General features: G+C 41.5%; 1 protein-coding gene across 1 annotated transcript; it reads left to right on the plus strand.

The window, feature by feature from the left end:
- Positions 1-4347: 4347 nt before the first annotated feature.
- On the plus strand, positions 4348-19100 carry LOC115054679 (calmodulin regulator protein PCP4-like). Its single transcript, XM_029519999.1, has 3 exons — positions 4348-4420; positions 15367-15418; positions 18970-19100. The coding sequence occupies exons 1-3, from the start codon at positions 4412-4414 to the stop codon at positions 19098-19100; spliced, it is 192 nt and encodes a 63-aa protein (XP_029375859.1). The 5' UTR covers positions 4348-4411.
- The last annotated feature ends 1473 nt before the right edge of the window (positions 19101-20573 follow it).

The following is a 20573-nucleotide window of genomic DNA, read 5'->3' on the forward strand; positions in this document are numbered from 1 at the left end:
TCAGCTTTGATTCATTTCAGACATTTTCTATTTCTTCACACAACAGAAAAGAGGGTTTTAGTACTTACATAATCAGGATTTGCTGTACTTTGATCAAACGGAACTATTTGTGATTGTTTTTCTTTTTCTGTTAAAATTTACCGCATTGTGTTGCCACTGACTGATTTGCCTCATTCAGCTTTCAAAATATCAATTATCAAAAGATACTTCATTAGAGGAGTAATACTAAACATAGCATTTGTTGAAGCTGTTGTGCTATAAATTTCTCAGTAATATCATAAAAGTCAGACCGAAGCTGAATGACTTCCAAGCTGAGGGAGAAAGGGAGAGGGAGAAAGAAGCGAGGGCTTTTGACGTGATTCTCCTAATGGACACAACCCTGAAACTTAGCTGGCCGAGGGAGAACACAGCTGAGTGCCCACTATGTCAGGTTGTCGATACGTCTCCATGACTTGGAGCCAGGGTGGATTTGGAGTTTCGAAAGAGTTTGCAGTTTTGAACTCTTCAAATGCCACTATGTTCACCAACTGCCAAGCACTGGCTTCACTGTAGATACATGCCTGCGAGAATCCAATATGCCATAATTGGTGTTCACATTTCCCATAAAGCCTGCTGTTTCCTGATTCCATAGAAGAGCTTATGTAGAAAATGTATTTAATGTCATTTACTGTCAAGAAGATAAGTGTAACTGCAACATCTCACATGGCGCCTCAGGACTCCACAGGCCTCAGCCCTTTTTTTTTTTTTTCTAGTTTCAGCATTTCAATGCGATTATCAATATTCACACTGTAGTGTGTATCAATGTGTGTGTCTACTGTAGCTATCTATGTGTGATCTGTAAAACTACAAAAATTCAAGTATATAGTTGCTGACATGTTTGTGCTCCAGTATCAATATGTCGACCATTTATGATTTAAAATTTTTTACCCCTACGCTCACTCTTAACCCCCAAAAATCAGCTGCACGATACGCCACTGTGCTGTATTTGACTGGTCACAAACAGTGTCTTCTTTTTCAGTTGCAGTTTTGTTTTGCTTTTGGAGCAGCCTCAGAGCTCATCTTTACTTTTGCATTTCTGGACTGGTCCCCTTGGAGCGGACGACAGGGCTGAGCTGGGGCTCTATTTTGTGTGAGCCAGGCAGATACAGTGAGTTTTAACAGTTATCGACTGAAAGTTTAAATGAAGTTACAGGTGGGAAATGCAAAACAAGGAGCTAAAAGACCGCAAATAACTCCACAAAGCTGAGGGTAACATAATTCTCTGTGCATTCAGGATTGCTATAATACTCACATGGAGTCAGTGGATTAATTGGTACAATAAAAATATAGATTACAGCTACTTTAGACATCAAAGTAAGACTAAGTGATGAAGTGTGTCACAAAGAAATCCAGACCATTATCCCTCTGCAGACCAACAGTGGATTAAGGAAAACATAAACAGCATAATCCTGTGTGATGTCTCATATATATGCATGTCTGTGGTGCAGCAGAATCTGTGACCTGTTAAAGGTATAGAGGCAACATGGCTTTGTATGCTAATGTCTCCATTGTCAAACATTTCTCCACTTTGAAGTGTGGAACAAAAAAATGAAAAAAGAAAAGCTTGAAATAGAATAAGCCTTTTCCGCCAGAAACTACATAGAAATAAGCCTTTTGTGTATTTTTACAACCAACAACCAAAATAAACCAAAAATAATCTTACATGTATATTTTAACAGTGCGAGCTGAGGGTGCAGGGGGCCCTGGATGCACTTCCACCACTTCTTCCTCATTGTGCTGTCAACTCAGACAGGAAACTGAGACGTTAACATTTACACTGGCCGAAGACTGAAGCGCTGTAACTTGTCAATGGAAAACTAAAGGAGGAATAATCTAAGGTGCGGTGTAACAACATTTATCCTGTGAAAAACAAAACGGCATGATAAATAGACATAACTTAGATATTCACTTCCACAGTAACGGTAGGAGCGGCCACGTCTTTCCCTGCACTGCTCAAGAGTTTGAACTTTGATTTAAGCAGCTGATGAGATTCTGTTTCATTGGACAACACAAATAAATCAATTCAAAGACTGACTGGTGATCAATTATTCCCAAAACAAGGCTCCTTTGGGACACTGGCTCTGCTTGATCTCTCAGCAGCTGAGAACTCTGATTAAAATGTGACTGATTTAGAGCGTGCAAAACTCAGACTGATTAATGACCGCTCACAAAACACACACGTGCACATGTGTGGAAAGATATGGGTGTCCTCTGTTAAATCATTAACAGCATTTAAAGAACGCTGGACTTCATACCCATCTGGAACAAACATACCTGCAGAAAGTCCCTACGTATGCATGAATTAATGTCATATTAATGACCACTAAACCTCATCACATTGATCATTTCTGCAATCATTCATTTTCATTCATTCATCTTTTTCCTCTTATCCGTTTCCGGGGGATGCTGGAGACAATCTCAGCTGGTGACTGGACGAGGTCACCAGTCCATCACAGGGCCAACACACAGAGACAGACAGAGACCAACAACCACTCACACTCAGACCTACGGACAATTTAGAGTCACCAGTTAACCCAAACATGATGTCTTTGGACGGTGGGAGGAAACTGGAGTGGGGAAACCCACGTGGACACGGGGAGAGCATACGAACTCTGCACAGAAACGCCCGCAACTGTTTTGTTGTGAGGCAACGGGGCCAACAACTATGCCTCTGTGCTGCGCATTTCTGCCATCGATGTTGAGTATTTATTGTAGTAACAACTTAAGTTACAGATTGTTGTGTCTAGTCAGGTTAGTATACAGTACAGACAGTACAGACATTTGGTTATACGTTCATTTATGTTTCAATAAAAAAGATGAGCTTCAGCTTTGAAGCATTTAAGCACGAGTTTAAAAAGTGCTTTAATGTTGTTTTGCTGATTGTGGGATATAATCCCTCTGTGCTATAGTACTCCACTGCGGGCTTGCAAAATATCCAGAGCGTAAGAGGCACACTGTTGTGTGACGGATGCTTTCATCACAGTGGATGTTGTTTATGCTGAAACAGCTCAGCATTTGTGAGTTCAGACCAGGGAGTTCTGGAGTCGTCTTTCTATTGGCTTCACTGATAATGAGGAAAAGAATCAGTACAGCGCCATACTGTATAGTTACTGATGGAATTAAAGACATTGTCTTCAAAAGCGTGCAAATTATGTGAAGTCCTAAAATATGAATAAGTGACTGCCTGTTTATTGCCATCAAGCCAATGGGCAGTTAATAGCAGGATTATGAGTAGTGCGGCGCAACAACTCAAACACCACAATTTTACAAATTCCTCTTTGTTAAAGGTTACAAAAGCATGAAAAGCACTGTGTTTGGGTTACAGTCACGTTGGAAAATGAGTCTGCATTACAATCCCAGCTTTCTGCAGTTAATTTCCTCTCAGGCCATGAAAGCGTTGCAGGCTGCTGCTGCACCACACTGAGCGCGTCAGGCGTCATCCTCACCAGCGGAGACCCTGTGATGTAAAGCCTCCATGCTGGGGATGGTGTAAACCTGCTGAGAGGCTGATGTGCAGCCTTATGACAAACACTTGCTTGGACGTTAAGTGAGTTTCAGCAACAGCTATAAAACAGCAACACTTCAAGCACCATAGCAACAATTGCTGTGCACAGGATGACCCAACAGTTTCACGTATGGAACTCTGAAAATCCGACAACAGCGGGATCACTGACTTTTGAAGAAGCCGCAGTGCTGGCCTCATTCACATCAACTGTGGACAGTCTTTGGCGTGACTCACCAGACACTCTGTGAACATTTCAAGGAAAATAACATACTTTTAACTGTAACTGTCTAATTAACCTGATGAATGTCCATGCAGGTGATTGAAATTAGACCAGTCATCTCATGAGCAAAACACCCATGTGAGTAATTCAGTCATTCGTTTATCTAAACACCGAAACGTGCAAGTCTTTGGACGGCGGGAGGAAGCCAGAGTACCAGGAGGAAAGTACCAGTGAAGACAAATCAGCAGTTAGATGTGCACTCAACCTCAGCCAGTTTAAAAATGTTTTTGGCAACATTGAAAACACAACTTTCAAAGATGCAATCAACACCACAGGGCAGAGGATTGGCTTCTGTTTGCGATTTGCGTCCAGAAGTGATGCCGCACCAATGCTCCCTTTGTGCTGTGAATGTTTTCCAGCGTTTCATTATCCTGCTAACATCAGCAGGGCGCTGCGGGCACCAGGCGGATTACTTGGGGGGGGGGGGGTGTGAGGGGTCTGTGCCGATTGGCTTCAGGAAGACGTGCCCCCCTCCGCAGCAGGAGCGGGGCTGTCCGCGCTATAAGAGCAGCCTGTGGGTGAGCGGCGCACCGTGGAGCAGCCGGCCGTGGAGCACAGACACCTGGAACCAGGCAGACTAAAGAGCCATGAGTGAGGTAAGACTCCTTCCCCTGCAGCTCATCCCAGCTCTTTGCGCTGTCAGCTTTCAGGAGATTAGTTTTTCACGTTTCTATTTAAACGTGAAATGTTTGACCAACTTGGGAGACTATGAATTCGGCTGTGCAGCCCAACATCTCTGCGCTTCATTCAACTGATTTCAAATGTCACAATAATAATAATTATAAGAACAATACATAGACACGTCCGTGAGCTGACTGGTAAACGTACTTTTTTTCTAAGGGAGGATAACATTTGTCATCAGAATCTTCAAAACTTGACATGTTTCATGGAGGATGAGAGAACCTGTGAGAGTAGATAGGCTTGAACACATTTCGTTGCTAAATATGTGTGGACATGCCTTCACTTCGACATTTGTAACTAAAGCTCAGTCCAACACCAACACATGCAGGATGAGGCAGTATTGATCCACATGGTTGATCTGCGCATCACTTGAGGAGACTGAACCTTTAAAACTGATCTAAATGGACTAGAGAGAAGTGATGAGTCTCTTGATAATGCCAGAATGGAGATTAGGAGGGACCCCATCAAGAATTGTCTCTGAAAGAAGATTCAGTGGCAAAGAGCGCATCCTCAAACTACTGAATTATTCAAAGCATGCTGCTACTCCATAGAAGTAAAGCACCAGGGAAAACAGGCTCCAGGAAGACTTCATCAGGACTTAATCCAGCACAATGAGGCCGACGACTAGAAATGTAAAGAATATACTATAAGTCTGCTTTTACTGTGTCCGGCTCCATGTGTGGGGTTGCCTGCGGTGGCTGGTATCCACAGCATCCCCAAATATGAAAAATCCACAAATTGCTGTGCTGACTGTTGGACTTAAAGACAAATCACCTCTTGATCACAAAACATCCAAACTGCCATGAACACACCCCTCACGCACGCCTCTTCTTTTGTTATTAATCTTTTACGGCAGATGTGTGATGTCTTTTTGTATTGCGTAACACACAATGCTGACTTTCTGCTTATAAAGTGAAGCTCAATTCTAGTAAATAAGATATTACTCAGTGGAGAACTGAGGAGGTTCACTTGCAGCTCATGCCAGAGATAGATTCATGAACTTATGAAGAGCTCGGCCAAGACAGAGAGCTTGCTGCTTTGAATGAATAACTAAATAAAAATCAACCTCTCTCCGCCGCCCCTCTTCACTTTTCTTCTCGTCAGACTCATTCAGTTTTAGTGCTCATCTGGATAATTCCCATTGCAGCAACAATGCCACTGCATTTATACAGTCTTATTTCTCCATGAAAAATGTATAATATGATGACAGGTAAGTGAAGACAGAACAAGACAGTAATTAAAAAAAGATATCATGGAGCTGTGCTGTGATTAATGTGAAAAGATGAGGCCAAAACGGAGTCTCTGCTGCAGCCGATTCATTTTTCTTCATGCCCATAAATATAGGCAGTTTTAGGCTCCTGTGGTGCTTAAATGTGTGGCATGTCACCATAGTAATGGACAGTTCAGCATTCCCAGGCTGCCCTACCTTAATCACAAGTTTTCAGACACATGTAGGTTCAATTTCAACCGCTTTTGCCACTTAGAATATATCTTAAACTCCCTGTTTTTATAGATATTTCAATCATTCATCCATATGTGCTCCTGTCCAAACTGTCTGAATTTAAACTAAATGTAACTTTTACTGACATCTTCCTGTGTTATACACAAATAATCAAAATCATCTAATTCATTAGTGGAGGTTTCAGTTCGAGGCCTCACGTTCTTTTGTCTTTGACGTATAAATGTAATGATTTTAACTGATTAGTGGCTGCTGTTATGTTGTTTGGCTTACATGATGATCTGTAGCTTTAGTCCTCATCTATTTATGCCTCAGGTTGTTCAACAAAACTTTTACTTCATGGCATTTAGTGGAGAGCCTTCAGCCTGCTCTGTGTATAGTACCCAGATGCCTGTCCCCCCTTTCACAAAGTGGAAAGGTGCTGAGATAGTGATTTCTTCGGTGTCCTATGACCAGCATGGCTTCTCACAGGTGATGAATGGATGTTGGAAGAAGCAGTTTGTTCTGTTTCATACAGTCAGGTAGACGAAGGAAAACAATCATTCTACTCAATCACCTGGAACTACATCCTTACAAATATTCATCCTGACAGTGACTTCTGAATTCAGGTGAATCAGCATCTGGGCTGTCCTGTGCTCACAATCAGTGAGGACATCAGTGTTGTACAGTTGGACTGTGGAATCACTGACACCAGCCTCTCACTGAGACTGAGCAGGACTTTAATAAACTCAGAGTCTTCGGACTGACCCAAAAGTTGTGTGTCGGTGTGTTCATATAAACCCAGAGCTACAACAACAAATATTCATTTAGAATAATGGATGCATGTGTATAAAAAGTATCATCTTAAACTCTTGTCAACAAATTTAATAATATATGGGCTGACAGCACTTGGATGTTATACTAAGCTGAGCTATCACTTACAGTATACCATTTGGAATATGATTGTAATTTCTGAGATCTGAGAACAACATCATGACAGCAGAACGACTGAGCCACAGACCACGAGACTGGTGAACAGTTGAACCAGATTATGTCAATGGTCTATTTGGTAGTGAGGCAGTGAAAATGCCACCGATAACTACTCATTGCAGAGGAAGTTGTGTGCACAACTGCAGTCAAAATGTCAGGTCAAAGTTCAGCCAAAAGATGATTAATAAACCCTGGCGGATGTTTCCTTCTCTGCCTGACTTCACAATAGAAAGCTCTCCACATTCCCAGATGTCAGCAGTTGGTGGCGCTCAGTGTAGTCACCATCAACAGGAAGATGTCCAAAATGACAGTAATAAGACGGAGTTATAATAAAGTGAAATTATCCCTTAATGTCCAGACATCTGACACTGTAAATTTTCCCATCCCATCAGAATGAAAGACTGAGGAGTAGTAGGTGTCAGATTGTGCAGCACATGAAGGCTTTTAGTAGACCGACTCCAGCTGTTAAAAGCCGACGGAATATACAGAATGACACTGAGAGCGACAGAAGTGGAAATATGAATTTCTCGTAATAGCTGTGCGATTGTCCTGCTGATTAATTGCAATGCTGCGTTCTTAAGTGCTGCTTGACATTTAATTTTGTAGGATTTGAGTGGCCTTCATTTACATGGTGATGTTGGTGGGAGGGCAGTGTGTGAATAATTAAGTGGCAATTCTTTAGTCACCAGAATGAAATCTGCTTGAAAATATAATATTTAAAGGACTGTCATGTGCTGTGTTGTAATATTTTACAGACAACATTTCTTCTAATCAAGGCATTATCACTGAAGTGGTCTTATGTTGTGTTGACCTAGCCTGTGCTTTAATTACAGTGAGAGTGGGGGCTTGAGGGGCTACTTGGCAAAGCCTTTTGTTTCATCATCCAAAGTGGACCAAAGTTTTTTTTTTTTTTTTCATTAAGTTAGTGAGATAAGAGTGTTAAAAGTTGCTGATCAATGTAAAAATTGACAGCAGGCTAAAATGGAGGAAAGCGGTCAGAGATGGATTTTCCTTTTGCTGAGTTAACACTGATAAAGTGAATGAGCGATAAACTAAGTGGTGATTAAAAAAGCTGCTTGCTAATTCGGAAGAAATGGTCACACACCATTGGAAGTGCATTTATTTATATTTCTTTCTCATTGACCTGAAATATAAACATGTTTTAATCTGTGACTCTCCAGTGATTTGTTTGCAAGGCATGCTGTCTGACCCTAATCCCGCTTTAAACAATGAACACAGATTACACTGAAATAATCTGTAATCCATCTAAACTGTCAGGAGGCTTTGGCTGTGCCTCCACTCGCTGTAACCCATTCCCCCGGTTAATCTGGACTTCTGCTGGGTTTTGTACAGACAAGATGACAGACATCAGCGAGAAAGGAGTGGGATGTCAATGGTCAGCACAAGAGAAATAGAGCGGATTATGTTTAAACTGCCAAAACGGGATCAGTGTCTATAGTAGCATTATCATCTTGTCCAAAGGACCTCACAGATAGGTTTAACCTTAGACTCTTCAAATGTCACACATCATTTTCAGGAATTGCATATGATCTCTCTTACACACTAGAGTCACCACCTGATTTGAGTCTAAACTATTACATACTGAAAAATCAGTTAATAAACCACTCAAGTAATGTAAACATACATCCAGTCTTACAGTATAGATGAATCATTTTCACATTCTTCTAGTTTTCTGAAAGGATTAAAAAAATAAATCCAAACACAGAATTTTAAAATTGAGTATATTGAGTAAATTCCACCAGTAAGAAGAGTGAAAACTGTCCTCACAGTGTGGCAAGAAAATACCTTTCCACTTTTAAATGTCTTTGGCCAGAGATATCAAGTGTTTTTGTTTGAGTGACTGGGGTGGTTTACCTCACCCTTCAGTCAGCCAGTGCGTTTGAACATGAATTGGAAGTGATCGTTGTCCTAGTTCTGCAGATACTCAACAGCACTGTGAATATGCAGCTAATTTCCATTTATAATCCCTTCAGTGTGTTTACAGTTGCTTTCATTGCCATTCCACACTGTCTAATTTATGCTGCTCAGTGACGCTTAGCCATTAGTTTTACTCAAAGAAGTAAACTGGAAATAAAACTCTACCCTCCCAGTACTGTAATGACTGCTCAACAGTCAGCTGGCGATTTTTGGTAAAGCTTTGGGGAATTTCATTTTGAGTGTTACATTAATAAGCACATCAGGCTGGTAAAACACAAACATCTATAGAAAGTATAGAGAAGATGGCATAAGGGTTAACCCTAACCCTAACCCATCAACCATTCTCCATTTAAACTGAAGACGGAAGAATCAGTGACTCATTTTAATTAGTCAACATCTCCGCATGAGGCAGAATAAGGAAGTCTGCCAGCTTTCTCCTTATTCTGTCTAAATAACCATTCTTCCAATGCATTATCGGTGCATTGATCAATTGTAGTAATTTTTTATTTTATCTTCTAAGAACAATTTTCACATGCACGTGATTTCAATGCTTTGTCAGCCCTCAACATTCCCAGTTGAAAGCCAGTCTTGACTCAGTCTTGTTTGAACAAGAGAACAAAACCTTTATATCATTTATTGACAAAAGATCTATTTTAAACTTGGTTGCTCTGAAAATATCCCAGTGTCCTCGACAGAATGTTACACCATCAAAGAAACATACTGAGTAGCAGCTTCTAAAGGGCAATTTTATCAAAAAGACATTTTGACCAGTGTACAGTTTGGTCCACTGTGATCATCAGCATGCCCTTCCACTTCTTGTTGACCCCTCAGTGGTGTCACTCCTCCATGCTGTCATCCTTGTTGCCAGTCTGGTGCAGGGGACCCTGCTGAGGAGTTGTAATGTGCTGGATGAGTTGTATGTGACCTAGTTTCGCTGTCTCCTGGTTAAATTGTCAGTGGCTTCTGAGTGCACTCCCCACTGGGGAGCCCAAGCTGCCATTAGAACCAAAAATAGCCCGCCACATACTGGGAAGGTAATTTATTTATTTTACCAATTCCCTCCATGTGCACTTCAATGTTTCGCACCAGTGTTTCACAAAGGCAATCATAGAGCAAAAGGCATGAGGAGACAGTGATGCTCTTTAGATACTGCTATATCAATTTGGACCTTCACTGATGGAAACTACAAAAGGCTATTTATAATTATTTTGTGTGGATGTTTTCCTTCCAAGTGTAACAGTTCTTGTTTTAAATCACAAACATGGCTCATCGTTCAGTTTAGAATTGGTGATTAATATAAGAGGAATGATTTATAATTGAGTTTAGAGGACGGGTTGGTAGTACAGGTTGGAGGACTGGTTGGTGCTATAGATTTAAGGACTGGTTGGTGGTATAGGTTGGAGGACTGGTTGGTGGTATAAGTTGGAGGACTGGTTGGTTGTATAGGTTGGAGGACTGGTTGGTTGTATAGGTTGGAGGACTGGTTGGTGGTATAGATTGGAGGACAGGTTGAGGACCGGTTGGTGGTACAGATTGGAGGACTGGTTGGTGGCATAGGTTGGAGAACAGGTTGGTCATTCAGGTTGAGGACTGGTTGAGGACTGGTTGGTGGTATAGGTTGGGGGACTGGTTGGTTGTATAGGTTGGAGGACTGGTTGGTGGTTCATTTCATCATTTCATGGACTTTATATGGACTGATACTGACATTCTGAAGTAAGGGGTCTTTGTACTGTTCTATATCCAAGTGTTACTTACGTGACACCAGAATATGATCCAGGATGCGTGCTTCACAAAATATGTTTTGTGTACCAAGCTTTGCATGTAGTCAGCCAGCCATGGCAGACAGAACCATGTGGCCTACGATTCAGAAGAACATCATCACTACCATTATAATTACCATCGCTGATATCCATTCGTCAAGCTCCTTCTGCCTTCAGGGTATGGAAGTGAGAGCAGGGATTAGGGGAGTAAGACAGCATGGGACCACTGCACATGCTGAGCACAGGGCACCCTCAGGCAGCAGCCAGCCGCTCTGTGTTAGCTTCAGTTCAGCTCACTACAGGCCTGGCAGGCTCATGAGCTCCTCTCATCCACCCTCCTGTTGAGAAGCTCTTCTGTCTGCTGCCTCCCAGTTGATGTTTTCGCATCAGCCTGCAGTTTACAGTGAACATAATCACCGTTATTGCAAATGCAGACAGTACAATGTAGGCTCCAACGCTATATCAATTGATATATTAATTCATGCTGTTGTCACAATTGCCAATAACACATTCCGACAGTTTCAGTAGATACCATATCAGCAAACAGCCATCATCAGAACACGAGAAGTATTTTTGTTTTGGCAGAGTTTAGCTTTTGCTGGGCTCTATGTCCAGGTTTCTGGATATAGCGCTATCCTCAAGTATTCATTTTTACGCGCGCACACACACACACACACACACACACTACAGATTTTACTGATATCCACACCTCGTAGAGATTTAATTTGTTATCATAATTAATATAAATTATTTAGAAGGTATTATTTATGAATGTGGGTCTCCCTTTTTTGTGGTCCTAAGAATAAAAAAAACATTTAGTTAATCACCATTGTCCCTGAATAAAATTACTTCCTGATTAAAATCTGATTAAATAACAGAGATACAATCATAATCGAATCACTTTGTAAATTGTAGGCTGAGCTATTAGCCGTACATGCAGTGATTATGTTGCTTAGTTTTGTACTGAATTGAACAGACTGAACCAACAACTGAACTGGAGTGATGAGGGGTGATGTATAATATGGTGCTGCTGTACATACAGTACATACTGGCATCTGTGACTAATCATTTAACTGACCTGAAAGAGACAATTCGAGTGAGACATGACTCCGTTTCACTTCATCAGGAAACCACAGCTGAGCGTAAGTCACAGCTGGTAACTACAGTAAAACTTCCATTTTGTGTTATTCGTTAGATTTGGGAGGATTCACTACCAGTCATCTTACTTAAGTTTTCGATCTGGAAAAACTTTCTGTTGTGGCCCCAGTGACCCAGTGCTGCTTAGTGTGGTTTTATTGCATCCATCACTCTAACATGTCATCACGTCACTGAGCGTGCAACCCCGTTGGCCCAGCAGATTCTGACTGGCTGCTCCACAGCCTACATTAAAAGTATTTTGTCCCAGCTGTCTGTTCTCAGCAGAGCGACCTGCCTGAGAGGCTTATCCAAATCTCATCTTTCAATCCACACATCAAAACACCTTCCATAACTCTGTTTTCATAATCGCTACACTGTTTCTCTAGACTTTAATGGTGTTTCAGCAGTTTTCCTCTAACAGCCGATGAGTTTGCTCTGGTTTCTCAAATCTTTCATGAAATCTTTTCCCATAGCTTTTCTAGTTCTGTGTAATTTCTTAAGCTGGTGAACTGCTCTCTTTCTAATTGTACTATGTATTAATAGTATAGTTTGATACCTGCTTCTTCGCTAGTGTCAGTCTTCATGACACCAGCTCCCAGCTTGCTTTCCTGCTTTGGTCTTACATGATGCTTCAAATGAGAAGGAGATGGGTTAAAATCAAGGTCACAGCTGAAAGGGAAAGGTTAAAACAGTGGACAATGACAGGCTGAGAGGAGTCTAAATATTTTCCCTTTTCCGACAGCTAATGTCTGTGTGCCTCAGTCCATCAGTACGTGATGTTAGACCGCCTAAAGCATGCGGCACAGGGGTGTAGTCAGGGCGTATCCGTATCACTTCTATTATTTAATGGTGGGACAAACAACCATGTGCTTTGGAAGGGTCGTACTGAGTGCCTTAATCCATCATGGGAATGTTTCAGGTGGAACATGCAATAAACCATTCAAGGTATTATATTCCATTTACTTAAAAAAGCAGGTGTTTTTACACTTTGGCAGTTCGGAACAGGGTTTTATAGAGAACTCGACTGTATTTGTTGCAATCAGTGATAAATTGTTACTGACCAGCATCGCAGTGCTCTGAGAATGGTCGTTAGCACAAATCACAACATCGGACACGGTGGTGTCTAATGGTACACCCTCATGTGTCAGTGCTTATTATGTCCTCACAACACACCTTGAAATGACAATGAAATACTGTAGTAAATACTGCTGAATATGACATTAAATATCACCTTTGGCTGTGACATGAATATATGCATCAGTAAGTAAATCATACCATCTCAAAATGTTTTGCTTTCTGATGAAATAATCACATCTGAGCTAACAGTGATCTATCAGTCTGTGGTGAGAGAAGCTCCACTGCTTTATTCGCTATTAATAAGACACCTACAAAAACAGAAAATAAAATCTCCTTTTTAAATAAATTCTTGCTTTTCAATTTTAATTACATATCAGTGTCTCTAATCTAAAGGATCCCTCTTACACATGAGGACAATGCAACATTAGATGTAAAAAAATCTGTTTTTGAATAAAAATTATGAGAGAAAGAATATCCATCTAATAATAGTGTATCTAATAATGTGTCGAGAAATGAGGACCGCAGACTTAAAGTATCACTAGATTATGTCAGAGCTGACACTGTCAGTGTTATTGCCAAAATATATATATATCACTGATTAGGCACCAGAAGCAGCCAGTCATATAGGGGCATAAAACAAATCATTCAAGAAGGTTTGCAGAGCTCAAAATGAGAAAATCCCTGAAGTCCTTTAGTGTATTTATACAGCAGAACTATACTTGCTCATCTGCTTCTCCCTGTGATGATACTGCTGCAAACGGATTGAACATATGGGTGCCAAGTTTGAGCCAAGACACCACAAACATCTGATTTAAAATTCACTCACTGCTTGTGAAAATCCTCAAGTGCAGTGTTATGTAAATGCTCTTTTCTTCTATTTGCTTTCCTCCATGTTTGTTAGGCACAGTAAAGGAGGAGGAGAGAAGAGCAGCAGTGGATTTTCTGGGTAGATATTATCATCTCTGTAATAAGCTGCATAGCTACTGAACTGCCTGTGACCTTTGACTGCCCCAAAATCTGTGTGACAGGTGTAGTGTGAACCTAAAAGCAGTGTATCGAGGCACAGGATCAATAAGAAGACAAAGCAGTTACTGGGAAGTCAGGCAGAAGAGCGCTGGAAGGCCTGGAGCTGGGATGGACTACAGGTGTGCTGACAGCTGAGTGAGAGCAGCAGAAAAGCACTGAATCCAGGATACCTTTTCCAATCGGTTAAATTTACACTCACCAGATTGTTCTACTGCAGAAGCAAGCAACATTTGGTTCATATTTTGTCTACTAAAGTGGGTTGATGAATAAAAACAACAAGCTCCCTTTCTACACTTGAGTTTCTGTCACAGCTGGGAAATAAAATAATTTTCCTCATGTTGCTTTTATCACAACAGACACAAATATCACACACTTCTGTCATCTGGGTGATTATTTTTTCGTCGTTCATGGATCCCCTGAATATATCACAGGGAGAAGAAGTCTGGCTTCTTAGCTTGGATTAGCTTCTCCCATATCTGCTTGTGTGGCAAAAGCCTTTCAGTGCGTGAGAGCTGGTTGGAGTAACGGAGGCGGAAAGGAAGAGGAAGAGCATAGAGTGAAAGATGGAAAAGTGACAAAAGAAGCCAAGCTGCTGCTTATGGATTTAAGATTGGGGCATTTGTCTTCATTTCTCAATATTGCACTGCGTCCTTCATCTACACTGAGGCGATCGCTCAGACATCACTGTCCCTCCTGCCACCGACTACTCATTGGTGAGCTGGTGGGTGGAGGTGTGATGTATGGCACGATCACTACTGCCGCCCCACTGCACCCAGAGAACACCAGAGAAATATCAAGCAGCTTGTGAGCCAACATGGTGCTGCCATTCCCGGTGGCATTTACTCACTGCGCTTCTGCAGATAAGTGGAAACAGATGGCTAAACAAGTTTCACGACGGCACATAATGGGACACAAGGAGGAAGTTTCCTCAGCTGCTTTTATTTCTTCCTCATTCCTGCCTGACTCACATACGTTGGTGCTTCCTGGGTGTTTTCAGTGACACTAAAAATTCAGTCTGAGCTATGAGGGAGAGATTCCTGCGAAATACAACCCATCCATGCTTTAAAGCTCCATGATGCAAAATGATGTTTCTCCAAGCAAACGCATTTAAGATGTGAGCGGCATGGCATGTGGTGCAGTGTGCATTGTGTGGTGTGTTGAGCAGTGTGTGTTGTGTGAGAAGAAGACTGGAGCTGCTGGAGCAGAAAGAGAGAGTCTCTGCTGCAGAAACATGGATTATAGATCAGACACACAGCACACACTGTTGTTCAGCATGTGGACTGCCTGTGCATGACTCATGATGCTTCAAAACTTGATCTTGTTCTGAACCTTTAAAAGATCACAAATTAACCTTTTGTGCTGCAAATAAAAAAATATTTAAAAATAACTATTATAAATAAGAAATGTTTTTACTCTGGTCTTTTCTCAGCTTTCTCTTCCTCCATTTTCGGCAACAGAATGATCATGTTTTTTTGGTTTTTTTTTGTCTTTGCAGAGACAAGTATCTGGAGCAACAACTGGAAACAGCAAACCATCTGCTGTCCAAGGTATTCTACTCAAAACAGAAAAATCCATCCATTCCAGAAAACATTATACACAACCGTTCAGAAAAATTATGTCCTATTGGAAGACTGAAGCAGGTGAACTTACTTTACTTGAAATTATTGTGATGACAACTATTTGATTTAAAGTAACAAGATGTCAAAGAAGATCTAAAGTAAAGTTCAAGAAGCTTGTAAAGATCGTAAATCCACTGTGCACTTGAATTTAGTAACTGAGCCAGTTTACTTTGTTATATCTCATAATTAATGGATCATTAGTACAATCCTAAATACACAGCACAAGGTGTCCATGATATTTCAGAAACCAGCACTGACTGGAAATGTGATCTGCTGGTTCAATTGCAAGTGTTTCAAGTGTGTTAAAAGGAACAAAAGTAAAAGGAGCAGAAGGGTAGATCCTGGGATTTTTCTGTGCATGTCTGATTACTTCCTATCAGAGCAATGTGAATATTATCTCTTGTTACACATGGTATGCTTTCAGCCATATGCTAATAGCAAAAAACTATCAGTGTAAAAAATCTGTTCTAGCATTTTACAGAGGACCTACTTTGCAAAGTAGGCCATGGTGTTGTTGGTATAATAATGTTATTCAAATCCCTTGAGTTATAAACAATGAGCAAATGAGCTCACAATAACTCGGCAGGGTCTGCTGAAATTGAAAAATGCTATAAGGTGCACATTTGTCATCAACTGTCATGTCAAAATTAGAATAAACTTGAACAGAGAGGTTGGGTTCTAATGAAACTCAGATGAAAAGACTTTTATCTTCAGCAGAAAGCTTTTAAGAAAACCTGACACTTGATCAAGAATATCCATGTAGCAGGCTGAGCGTGAGGGACCATGCAGACAGAAACAAGTTTACAATTTATGAAAAAGGCATGACATTACATCCCCGAAAAAAAAAAAAAATAAAAAAATATATATAAAAAAAGGTTCTGAGCCCTGTCATGTTGTCACTGAGCTGGTCATATGGGGTTAAAGGTCGACTAAACAGAACTAAACTAAGGCAAATGCCATCCTAACCGGAACAGAACAAAACTGACCTCACTACATATAACACACAGGAGGTTTTATCAGACCAAATAGAAACAACAGGAACAGCTACTGAACAACACATTGAACTTGAGAAAAGCACAAATAGAAAATATACAATACATAAGAGCGAAATATGCAAAACTCAATAAACACATTTCACAGTAAATACATCAAATGACAAAGACCTCTCAGTCCCCCCAGGAGCAACCTCAGTTGGTCCCTTCCAAATAGTTATTCCCCAGAGTCAGGACAGCTCAACCAACCGGCTCCTCTATTGCCTGTGCCACACCCCGAGCCAGAAGGCATCATAAAGAGAACAAAGTAAATAAACAGGACAAACACTTGTACTGACAAAGCGTGCTACAGAACAGGACAAATGCAGCATGAAGTGTCTATCTGTAAATTAATATGTGAATTATGACTGTAGCGCAGGCAGTGTGATATAGGGATACTCATTTGGGGCTGTGGCGCGGCCATCACACTGATGTTGTGATGATGATGATGTTGTTGTTGTGCTACTTCAGGCTGACGCTCTAAATCGTCTCTGCAGTCTGAATCAGGTTTCATGTAAGTGTATGAGACGATACACAGAGGAGTCCTCTCCGCTTGGTCAATCTTCTCCTGAGTCAGCGGCTGCAGCAGGTTAATCGGAGACCATTCACTGCTCAACAGCATCATCTGGCACATAAAGCAGCTCCTCCGTACCTGAAAACCATGTGTCCCCTGCCCTCCCTCTCTGCGGCTGCTGATAACACTGTTCAAACCCTCGCAGAAATGGATTTCCGTCCCAACTGCAGGGAAAATGAAGCGTGCTGCAGCTCAGACTCAGTCTGGAGGGAAACAGCCCAATTGTTTGGGCGGGATTTTGGGCATTTTAATTGACTTGATTGGAGGTGTGAATTACACTCACTTGACATCTGTGCATTTTCACACTCATTCACACTCTCAGCCAATCTTTCCAGTTACTTTAGCCTTTTAATGACCTTCAACTTGTTCTCTAAAGAGCACAGCAAAATAATCCCATTTTTATATTTAATTCACATTTACCATATTCTCTTCTGCGCATTTGTCACTGTGCAAAACCTAGAGTGATCTTTTTGATTCATTTAACTTGAACATTGTGAGAACTGATCAAAGAACACTTCAAATTGCGTTGACACACAGAGCTTGAGTCACCAGCTTGATGACATGTTGGGATTACCTTATAGTGTGTCGGTATGAAAACCGACACACAACATCACAGCTTGTGGTTCAGTCTATACAGTCACTGCATGTGTTTGAGCTTGTGTTGCTCGACTGAGCCTTCATCAGTCATTGTCCTCTCCCTCACGTCACCTTAAAACTCACAGCAACCAAATTAAAGCACAGCCTCTCGCAAACCTCTTATGTAAACAATCCCCTCATCCATTGGGGCAAATGTGATTCATTTGTACCTCAACACAACACATTCCTGACTTACTGTGATGTTCCTGGTTCATAAAGTCCAGTGCCCTCTGTGGCGTAAAGGAAATTGACCCTGTGGAGGAGGCGTGAATGCAGAGCAAGACGTGCGTGTGTGTGCGAAGGAGTGACAGGGAGCTTTGTGTGGCTGCTGTGATCATGAAGTATGAAATTGTTTTCATTGTCGCATGCATCATGGAAGGGCTTCAAGGTCAACCAAAGGTTCCAGTGAAATGTAAGTAGGCTGCTTGGAGTAGTCACAGTTTTTGCTGGAGCACACAGTTTGCCCTGCAGGTCAGCACAAACCCTCACAAACCACTGCACGAGCACTGTGCTGCTTAAATAAACACAATGTCAAGCCAAACCTCACTAAAAAGAACATCTTGACTTGTTTTAGTTTCATCCTCTGCCTGCTCTGTGTGACAGAGAGCCAGCTTGACAGTTTATTAATTGTTAACCGGCTGTTTACTAACCACTTACTGATTACTGACTCTTCATTCACTGTTAACTAATTGTTTACTCACTTTTCATTCATTGTTTACTGATTGTTAGTGACTATTCACTCCCTGTTTACTGGCTGTTGCGCACCGGGAGTTCCATAATAATGTGATACAATGTGAGTGACATAAAGACCATCATCTGATACTCACTGTCACATCGTCAACCACTTTTTCCGTTTCCGGGTCCAGCTCACATCAGGTGAGAGCCCGCCGTCCATCGCATGGCACACACACAGACAAACAGCCACTCACACTCACATTCACACCTACGGTCAATTTAGAATCACCGGTTGGACCATGGGAGGAAACCCAAGACCCAGGCCGGGAACCGAACATGCAACCTTCTTGCTGTGGTGCAACAGCGCTAACCACTACGCCACAACAGATCATGTTGCATTGTACGTGGAAAGTGGAGTGTTTTCATTACAATCTTACCTCTTTTTACAACCAGTGCAGGAAGGTAGACTTGTCACATCAGAGTAGTAATTGGAAATGTGATCATTAAATAGTCTGACAGAGACGATTTTGAATCTCACCACTCTGCCTCTTTCACCTCTGTAGATGAAAAGAAGAACAACCTCCCACAGGACTTTGACATCGACATGGATGACCCCGAGACGGAGAAGGCCGCTGTCGCCATCCAGTCGCAGTTTAGGAAATTCCAGAAGAAGAAGCAGGACGTGAAGTCGTAGAGGGAGCGCTCTCCTCTGACGTGGGCCTGGTCTTGCATGTCAATCAAAGTGTACCATCATGAACTGACAAAGAAGGGTGGGAGTGGGACTCCTGAGGGTGGAGGGCAGAGGTTGGGTCATCTGGAGGCTAAACAGTATATTTGTGGGAGTCTGTGTATAATTTAGAACTAAACTACAAAAATTGTATTAATATGTGGGTGTATGTATCTAAATTTTTCCTATAATTTTGCTATTTCAGTTTTTTACTTCAATGACACTTGATTATCTGCGGTAGAGCTTAGTACAGGTAAACTGTTCTTTTCTATCATTCAGCTGCATTATGAAGCCACATGCAGCTCCAAGATTGACACAGTTTATATGCGTTTCTCAAAGTTATCCCATACAGCTGTCAGCAGGTTCAAACTAACATAAAACAACCGAGTCCCCCTCCCTGTTTTTATTTCCATATCTCACTGAGTTGTGTGCCTGTGCAGAGACTCTAGATGTTGTGCTTGTGCTTTAATTGGAGTTGTGCTTCACTCTCTGTTCATGTTCCAAAATTATTCAATCAAAAATGTTCTACTGGCTCACATGTGCATACAGTACAAGAACATACTTATGCATGCAAGCTTGCACAGATGTACACACACACACCCACCCTAACCCTAACCACCCACGGAGACATAAATAAAGAATTGTAAAGGAATACAAATGAGTTTGTCTGCTTTCACAGGCCAGTTGGGTCTCTTTAAATGACTTTATGAAGAGTTTGTTCAAGACCTGCTCTATATGTTAAGTGCCTTGATGAAACTTTGTTATGATTTGGTGCTATACACATAAGTCTGAGTGAGTGGAGTGACATTTCTGTGGTTTGAGTGGTGCGACTTCAATTAATAAAAGTGTCTTCAGCAAGCAAGGATCCACATGGACACAGGAGAGGTTCCCTCAGACTAGGCACTGGTGGTTGATGGAAAGCGTCTCCAGACATCATGGAGGTTCTGGTGGTGATAGGGAGGAGTTGGGCTGGCGTCTCTAAGACAGGGGGTGAATACAGTATCTCGTAGTCTATATTTTGACCCATTGAAACATGGGTCAACAAGTGTTCTTTCGGATTGCTTAAATGATACTGTAAAATGACCGTATAAAATAATAATTCTCAGCGGAGGCTTTACATGAGCTGTGATGACAGCATGAGAGAGAGCAGCGGGCCATGATCATGGTTCTAACACAGCACGTCTGACTGGACGACAAACTGTGTGTGCTTCCCCCATCTCTCGTACACTTTTCTGTGTTATGAGAAAATTAAATTACTTCAAGTTTCATGTTTCATAGACTTCAACAGGGAGTAGGTTCATAAAGGCACAAGTTGACAACCAGCAGAATTAACCAAGTGATGTCTCCATGAGCACACTACACAAAGCTGTCCAACTTAAAGACTAATTTGCTATTTCCATGGCTGACCAGGTGACTCCACCTGACAGCTGTGCTCTCTAC

The sequence above is a fragment of the Echeneis naucrates genome, chromosome 14 (genome assembly GCF_900963305.1).
Source record: "Echeneis naucrates chromosome 14, fEcheNa1.1, whole genome shotgun sequence".
Taxonomy (NCBI): Eukaryota; Metazoa; Chordata; class Actinopteri; order Carangiformes; family Echeneidae; genus Echeneis; species Echeneis naucrates.

What these genes read in the sequence shown, in the direction of transcription:
- LOC115054679 (XM_029519999.1), top strand. An exon ending in CAAACCATCTGCTGTCCAAG is followed by an intron (nt 15,419 to 18,969) that starts GTATTCTACTCA and finishes TCACCTCTGTAG; the next exon opens with ATGAAAAGAAGAACAACCTC.